The following is a 9,138-nucleotide window of genomic DNA, read 5'->3' on the forward strand; positions in this document are numbered from 1 at the left end:
ACCTGTCACCTGCCCAACAAAGTACCCGAGTACCTATCACCCTTCATACAGCCACCATGTCCAAGTCCAAAAGGTTTATATACGTCCTCCGTATAAACCTAAATACCGGTGTTATGGCAGCAGATAGCTGCCATAACCCTGTTTTTTTTTTAAACGGTGGACGGTTGGCTTTCCGATAAGGGTGGTCCCAGCGGCGGATTCGCCGTGGGATCACCCTTCCGGGATGGCGGAAGAGGCGCCCCCCCTCCCGCCACGTTCCGGTCCTTTACCCCGCTTACCGGACCCGCCGGCAGCGGGGAAAGCGATCCGGTCCCAGATCCTCACAGACAGGATGTCGAGTGAGGGCAAGCTTGCCCTCACTTGACTCTATGGTCTTGGAGGACCGGAGCTACGGAAAATGTTGCCTAGCAACCGTTTTAAAGGTCCTTTTTTTTTTTTTTTTCATTTTATATAATAATTTTTTTTTTTTTTCTATCTTTTAGTGTACTTGTGAGATCTGAGGACTTTTTGACCCCAGATCTCACAAAAAAGAGGTCCTGTCGTGCCTATTTCTATTACGAGGAATGTTTACATTCCTTTTAATAGAAATAAAAATGATCAATTTTTTTTTTTTTTTAAACGGTGTAAAAATAAAAAATAATAAATAAAATAAATAGTAAAAAAAAAAAAATTAAAGCGCCCTGTCCCCGTGAGCTCGCGCGCAGAAGCGAACGCATACAGAAACCCTGCCCACATATGTAAACCGTGTTCAAACCACACATGTGAGGTATCGCCGCGATCGTTAGAGCAAGGGGAATAATTTGAGCCCTAGACCTCCTCTGTAACTCAAAGATGGCAACCTGTAGAGATTTTTAAATTGTTGCCTATGGGGATTTTTAAGTACCAAAGTTTGTCGCCATTCCGTGAGCGTGCGCAATTTTGAAACATGACATGTTGGGTATCTATTTACTCGGCGTAACATTATCTTTCACATTATGGAAAAAAATTGGGTTAACTTTACTGGTTTCTTATTTTTTAATTAAAAAAAGTGATTTTTTTCCAAAAAAATTGCGTTTGGAAGACCGCTGCGCAAATACGGTGTGATAAAAAATATTGCAATAATCTCCATTTTATTCTCTAGGGTCTCTGCTAAAAAAAAATATATAATGTTTGGGGGTTCTAAGCAGATTTCTAGCAAAACAACTGATTTTAGCTTGTAAACACCAAATGTCAAAAATAGGCCTAGGCAAGTGGCTAGGATGCATGATGGTGCGCCTTGGATGTTAGGCCCCTCTATATGGCTAGGCTGTGAAAAAGTCTCACACATGTGGTATTGCCATACTCAGGAGGAGTGGCAGAATGTATTTTGGGGTGTAATTTTTGCTATTTACATGCTATGTGTTCGAAATATCCTATAAATTGACAACTTTGTGTAAAAAAATTTTCATTTTTTTCCCACATTTTCCAAAAACTTGTGGAAAAAAATGACATGTTCAAACGACCCATAATGCCTCATAGAATATATGTTGGAGTGTTTGCTTTCCAAAATGGGGTCATTTTGTGGACTTTTCCATTGTATTGGTGCTCTAGGGCCTTGAAAAGTGTGATAGGTAGTAAGAAAGTTTTATGTGTATTTATGCTCCTAGAACGCCTGAAGGTGCTTCTTGGACGTGAAGTCTCTTTTTGTGGCCAGACTGTGTAAAAGTCTCACACATGTGGTATCACCATACTCGGAAGGAGTAGCAGAATGTATTTTTGGGTGTAATTTTTGCTGTGTTCATGCTATGTGTTAGAAATGGCTTATAAATTGACAACTTTGTGGGGAAAAAAAGAAAAAAAATTTTTTTTCTTCATTTTCCCAAGAATTGTGGGAAAAAATTACAACTTCAAAAAACCCACCATGCCTCTTACTAAATACCTTGGACTGTCTACTTTACAAAAAGGGGTCATTTGGGCGGTATTTGTACTGTCCTGACATTTCAGGGCCTCAAGAAAGGAGATAGGCCGTCAGTACATCTTGTGTGATCAATTTTCAGTAATTGGTACCATAGCTTCTAGACTCCATAACTTTCACACAGACTAAATAATATACACTAATTTGGGTTAATTTTACCAGAGACATGTAGCAGTATACATTTTGGCCCAAATGTATGAAGAAAAATTAATTTTTTGCAAAATGTTATAATTGAAACTAAAAAAAAGTGGGTTTTTTTCAAAATTTTTGCTCTTTTTTTGCATAAATCACAGAAAAAAAAAACCCCAGTTGTGATCAAATACCACCAAAAGAAAGCTCTATTTGTGTGAAAAAAATGATAAAAATTTTGTTTGGTTACAGTGTAGCATGACTGAGCAATTGTCATTCAAAGTGTGAGAGTGCTGAAAGCTGAAAATTGGTCTGGGCAGGAAGGGTGTCTAACTGCTCTGTATGGAAGCGGTTAAAAAAAAAATAGTTTAAATTCTGAAAAAAAAAATATTTTTCACTTTCTGCTATATAACCTTCTCAAAAAAAATTTAAAAAATCGAAATTTTTTAACATTTTAGGCCAATTTGTTTTCTGCTACATATTTTTTGGTAAAAAAAAAAATCGCAATAAGCGTATTTTGATTGGTTTGCATAAAAGTTATAACGTCTACTAACTACGGGAAATGTTTATGACATTTTTATTTTTTTTATTTTTTTTTTTTTTACTGGTAATGGCGGAGATCTGTGATTTTTAGCGGGACTGCGACATTGCGGCGGACAGATCAGACCCCTAACTGACCTTTTTGACACTTTTGGGGGAGACCAGTGACATTACTACAGTAATCAGTGCTAAAAATATGCATTATTCCTGTAATAATGACACTGGCAGGGAAGGGGTTAACATTGTGAGTGATCAAGGGGTTAAAGGTGAGCCTAGGGGAGTGATTCCAACTGTGGGGGGGGTGTGGCTTGTGAAATGATCATAGAGACCTGTGATTATTCTAGGGAGAAGAACGGTCAGCTGTGTTTACAACAGCTGACTGTTCTCTCAACGGGGAGCAATCGCAGGTATCAGGCGGCAATCGGAGCTGCCTGCTCCGTGCATCAGCTTTCCTGCTGCCGAGTGGGGGCGGGAGCGCGCCGGCAGCGGCGCGCGCTCGCCCCCTAGCTGCCTGCGCGCAAACAAGGTAAGTCTACGTCAGTTCACGCAGGAGGGCTGCACTGCCGCAGTAAAAAGGAGGCGGGCAGTCCGGAAGCGGTTAAGACACACTGGCAAAAAAAACGAAGGTACTTCCTGTGTAGGAGGGGTTATATAGGGGGACTTCCTGTTTCATTGGTTGCCAGTGTCCATTCACCTGAAGGTGGCATATAACCCATATGGTAATGAATATGGCTCTGTGTCTCGTGATGTACGAAAAAGAAATATGGAATTTACAGGTAACTAAAAATTCTTTCACGCACGGTGAACAGCACTGCTGTAGTAAATTGACTCCCTTGACGCAAAGTACTCCCGGGTGGGGGGGGGGGGGGGGCGGCAACTAATATTTTTAAATGAGTAAGCAAAAGTGAAAGCCCCAAAATCTCCCTTAATAGAGATATGGGAACTGCAATTGACCTATTTGTTTTGAGGATGAAGGTCCTTTTATGTATCAATGGTCAATTATTCATTTGTCACTGATGTAGAAAATGTTTTTCTGCATCAGTGACACAGAAATAAGTGACCATTTATCACTTATTGCCTTATTGCATGTTGCCTTTGAACACCTGATATACCATTGCTTCTTGCGAACCAGAAAGTAAATCATAAAGGACAAAAAAAAAAAAAAAAACACAGATCTGGACATTGCTCTTTCAAAAATAGATCCTTTTAAATCAAACCTAGCATCATCTTATGGCATTTTTCTTGCTAGTAGTGTAGTGGTAAATTGACAGCAGAGGTTATGCAGTTTTAGCACACACATTTGGGTTGAGTGCAAAATCTAGTGTAGCTCTGCATAGAAATCAATCAACTTTCATGTTTTTTTTTTTTTGTCAGAGCTTAATTTAATAAGCTGAAGTTAGAAGCTGATTGGCTACCATGCACATCTGCACCAGATTTTGCACTCTCCAGTTTTATTAAATCAACCCGGTATCCCTACTGAGTCTACCTTAAATCTTTGTTTTGCATCCAATGTCATTTTTGCTCAATCTCTTTGAAATCCAGACTCTTTTGAGTAGCTTGTTCAATTATTTTTTCACTATTATCTTCACTTAGTTCCAGTTCGAGATGACGGGAATATGCCTGATGTCCCTAGCCATCCATGTGAAAAAGTTGGACCAACCTTAGACTGGCTGAAGAATTTGTGATAGAAATTTTTGTGAGAAGACGTATGTGAATAACCACCATCATTCTTAGATTGGTTAAAATATTGTAAGGCAATTAATAAATGTATTCTCTTGAACATGTTTCTGAGTAGATTATATAAATAAGATTATATAAATAACTGTTATAAGCATCTTTGGAAGAAATACTCTGTGGTTATACTTTGTTGTGCTGACAAAAATAAAGTTTGCTTCTCCATTGGGATGGCTTCTAGCTGGGTTTAATGTATGGAACTTGTGTATCAGATGTTCATTTCTTGTTTTTTCTCTGGGTTCTAACCCTTTTGCTGCCAGACCTTTTTCATTTTGTCCACAATACTAAATGCACATTTGTACATGAAAATGTACTAAAAACTCCAGAATATATATTTTGTAAAAGCTGAGAACATGTAGATTAAAATGGTTGTAGTTGCATTTTATTATGCCACAAGATACAGCGCTTCTGTTGTAATATGTTTTTAGTAAACAAAAAAATACACTCGCATTTTAAGTGCCCACAAACAAAAAAATATTTTTTTCTTTGATTTTTTTTTTTTTTGTGAAATATGAAAGATGAGGTTATGCTGAGTAAAAAGATACCAAATAAATTGAGCCTCAAAGTTGCTTGCACCCATTAATTGGCAAAATTACAATACCAAGAATTGTCTATTGGCAAGCCTTTTCCATGTTGTAAGTTTACAGTTAACCACAAATGATGGCCCTGTAAGTGGGCACAAACTTGCAGTCACTGTTGCCACTAGCCCTAAAATTTCAAGAGTTCACTAAATATAAGCAGACCTAACAATAATGGGAAATTGAAATAAAAAGTTTAATGTCATCTTGAAAAAAAATTGATTTTTTTCTTGCCGTAAAATCCTTTTCTCTTTCGTCCACCGACGGACGTAGCTGCTGCTTATTCGTAGACTGTAAGCCCCTCCCACTAGGAGTGACCAGGCTGAGCAAAATGTTTTGACACACCCAGGAGGCGGTACCCCCAGGCTATTACCCTCGGGCTCACGACTGCATTTCCAGTTTTAGCTGCCTAGTCTTAGGAGTGGCCAAATAGCTCCCTGCTGAGACGTTTGTCCTGGCTTCCTTTTTTAGCCTCTTAAAGGGAACCTTTTTTTCCTTTGGATTTTTTTATTTTATTTTTGAAGCTGCTCACTCTGGTTCCTGATGGATCTGCCGGCTGGGTTTCGGACTGGCTATATGAGAGCCTTAGTCTCCCAGTTTGTGCCAGCGAGCGCTTGCAGACTGTAGCTCCGCGCTGGGTCTCCACAGCGACTATAGTCCCATGGACGGGGACTGGCCTGCGGTGACTTTCCGCCGGGACGCACACACCTGGCCTGCCAGCGTCGCAGCGTGACCTTTGGTCGACAACGCCTTCATTACGGTGCGGAGGCGGTTTGTCAGGTGGGACGCCCATCCTCAGCAGCGTGGTCAGGTAAGTTCAGTCCCCCCGTCTGGTTAGCGGGCCTGAGGTGGACGCGGGCACCTTCCAAGGTGAGTAGGTCTTTTAGGTACCCACTCCGCATGTCACCCCCCTCGCTATAATGGGTCGCCTGGGACCTTCCCCTCCTGCCATGACCTCCCCCCTACCCTGGCTTGGGGTCCCCTATATGTGTGGCACCTAAGAGTGCTGGGCAGGGTAGTGGACGGTGGGGAGGGGTTTTGTGGTTGCACTTTTTCCGCTCACTGTGGAAGACCTCCGCCAGGACCCCCGGGCCTGTGGTTAGGTGGCCCTATTGGGCATGACACCGCATGTGCAGCGGCGTGCGCCACCATTTTCTGGTGGTATGGCGCCCTTATCACAGGTCTCAGCAATCTGTGGGTTGTCTCTCTGCCTGGGTGCCGGTGGCCATTTTGCCAGAGACCGGGGACGTGCAGAGTGCGGGAAGCTACTGCCTCTGGTGGGTGGGGAAGCGATGGGCGTTTCTTTTCACTCTGCCACGACACGCTGCTCCTGGAGTGGTAACGGTGCTATTGCTGGCCTACTATTGTATATTCAGGGAGGTTCCAGGCCTTGTGGGGGGTTCAGGGTTACCTGGTGTTTTCTGTGTGCAGCGGTCGCCTCTTAAAGGCGCGGTACACGCGGGGGGGGGGGGGGACGGCAGACTTGCTGGAACCTGTGGTGCATTCATTTGTCTCTGCTACAGAATCTGTCCTGCCTGTAAGTGTAAATTGTTTAACCCTTTGCGGTGCAGGTTCCAGCGTTTCCACGTATCCCTATCTGCTCCGTGTAGTGCTCACATAGGCCATCTTTATAACATGGACTCCTCTGGGTTATCTGCGACTCCTGATGTATCTGGGGCCAGCATCTGATACTCATGATGTGTCTTTATTGTCTGTTATGCAAGAAATGTCCAAGAAAATGGTCAAGGTTATTGCAGCAGCATTTTCAAAGAAACGCCCTCGCTCCTCGCCTGTCTCCTCGCAGGCCTCGGATTCTGAGGCTGACATGGTCGCTGGCGACGCAGACCCTCTTCTGGAGGATGCGTTTCCGCATTCAGATGTTTCTGACGCGAAGGAGGATGTTTCTACATCCGCCTTAGCTTAGGAAAAGGCGATGGTGGATGCTCTAATATCATCGGTGAGTGACACCCTTAAATTCACGGATGCGATTTCTAAGTCTCAAGGGGGCTCAGTTTCCTTTCTGTCTCTTAGGGCCAAAAAATCGGCGAGGGTTTTTCCCTGCCCAGAGGTTTTATCCACCTTGGTGGAAGAGCAGTGGCGGCGTCCTAATCGCTCACCTGCGATTCCCAAACGCTTGGCTAGACTCTATCCATTTTACGCAAATGGACGGTTCCTCCTCAGGTGAACCCCCAGATATGTGGTATTCATAAGTCCACGGTTTTACCAGTGGCGGGATCCTCGTCTTTGTCGGATCCGGCGAATAGATGTATTGAGGTCTTATCTCGCCACCTGTATACGTTAGTGGGATCTATTCTCAGGCCTGCCCTGGTTACTATTCTGGTTTCTCAGACTATGTTTGAATGGGTGAAGGCCCTGAGAGAGGCCCTGACTGTCACTCGGTTGCCGTCAGCTTCGCTGGAACTTACTGAACAATTATCGCAGACTCTGCAATTCGTATGCGATGCTAAACTGGATGTTCTCCCGCTTGCGGCCAGGGCATTGGTGGTTAGTGCGCTTATCAGACGTGTGATCTGGTTGAAGTCTTGGTCGGCCGACCAGGCTTCTAAAAAGCTTTTGGCTAATCTCCCATTTCAGGGTGATCGCCTTTTTGATTCTTCTTTGGATGAATTGATCAAGACGGTTACCTGGGGTAAGAGCATGCTCCTTCCACATTAATCTAAGAACAAGGCCCCTTTGCGTAAGCGGGGCCCTTTCCTTTACTGCCCAGAAGCGTCTTTTTTGTACGCCCGGGTCGCAGCAAACCAAGCAGACTTCCGGTGGTCGAGGTACCGGGGAAACGATGGGCTGGGAAGCCGAAATCTTCTGGTCCCTGGACCTCTCACGACAGGTGGGTTCACGAGGTGATTCAGTCCGGGTACAAGATAGTTTCTTTCCAGTCCTCCGGACAGGTTTTTTACGTCCAATCTTCAACTGTCCTCAGATCCTCAGATTTGCTGTCACATGGTGTGATTGTCCCAGTTCCTCATCAGGAACGCTTTCAAAGTTTTTATTCAAACCGGTTTACCGTTCCCCGGAAGGAGGGCAAATTGCGTCCAATCCTGGAACTCAAACGGTTAAACTGTTTTGTGCGCGTTCAGAAGTTTTGCATGGGAGTCCCTGCGTTCAGTGGTGGGGTTCCTGCATCAGGGGGACCTGTTGGTTTCGATCGATTTTAAGGATGCCTATCTCCATGTTCCCATTTGTCAGGCCCATCAACGGGTCCTCCGTTTCGCGGTGGGCCAGGACCATTTTTAGTTTGTAGCATTGCCATTTGGGCTTGCTTCTGCTCCCAGGGTCTTCACCAAGGTGTTGGCCCCTATACTGGCTTTGCTTCGGCAAAAAGGCATAGCCATTCTGGGTTATCTGGACGATCTCCTGATCCGAGAAGATTCTGCTGTGCAATTGGAACGGGATTTGGAGGTGACCATTCAATCTCTACAGCAGTTCGGTTGGACTCTCAACCTTCAGAAATCTGCACTGGTTCCATCGACCAGACTGGAGTACCTGGGCATGATCCTGGACTCTGCCCAGGGAAGAAACACCTTTGCCGCAGTAAAGTTGCAGCAGGCGCTTCTGCCTCTGTTGGCTTGCGATCTAGTGTCTCTTCGGTTGTCGATGCATATGCTGGGCCTGATAGGCCGTAAGGTGAACTAGGAAAAAAATGATTTTCGTTCCCACGTCTGGGCACTACTTTTTAAATGTATTTTTGCATAGACAATACCATTGTCGACTTTGGGTTAAAAGTTCTCCGCAAAATTCCCTGCAGTTTTTTGTCACAATCCACAAATGTACATAATTGCGAATTAGAAAAAACGAAAATCTTATGCTGCTAGTTTTGTTTATAACTTTGTTTAAAAACATTTTAACAACAAAAAATATCTTTCAAACTGCCAACTATACATATACCTAAACATTTTAGACAGGTTTTGGTGAATTATATTCTCAAGTGTGAATGTAGACCATGAAATATGGCAAATTTTTAGAAAACTTTATTCAAATTCACAGATTGGCACAGAGCAAAATTAAACAAAAACATTACAAATTGAGCAAAACTGAGATGTTTTATACCTCAAAAATTTCAGTAGGTACTTTGTAATCACACAAAGAAAGAAATATAAGCACACTTTGGTCCAAGTTGGCGTAAGTGACTCTAAAGTCTACCATGTCGCCCTAATTTTGAATTCTACCAAAAAAATAGACAATTCTACAAAAAATTGTTTACAG

General features: G+C 43.3%; 1 protein-coding gene across 2 annotated transcripts in view; it reads left to right on the forward strand.

Annotated features, from left to right (window-relative positions):
- Positions 1-4,370, forward strand: part of NDUFA3 (NADH:ubiquinone oxidoreductase subunit A3) — a 191,985-nt gene extending 187,615 nt beyond the window's left edge. For both annotated transcript variants that reach the window (XM_082274382.1, XM_082274381.1), the window contains exon 4: positions 4,196-4,370. In XM_082274382.1, the coding sequence (XP_082130508.1) occupies positions 4,196-4,287 (92 nt within the window). In that variant the 3' untranslated portion in view covers positions 4,288-4,370. The remainder of the gene's footprint in view (positions 1-4,195) is intronic.
- The last annotated feature ends 4,768 nt before the right edge of the window (positions 4,371-9,138 follow it).

The sequence above is a fragment of the Pelophylax lessonae genome (genome assembly GCF_965119305.1).
Source record: "Pelophylax lessonae genome assembly, chromosome: 12".
Classification (NCBI taxonomy): domain Eukaryota; kingdom Metazoa; phylum Chordata; class Amphibia; order Anura; family Ranidae; genus Pelophylax; species Pelophylax lessonae.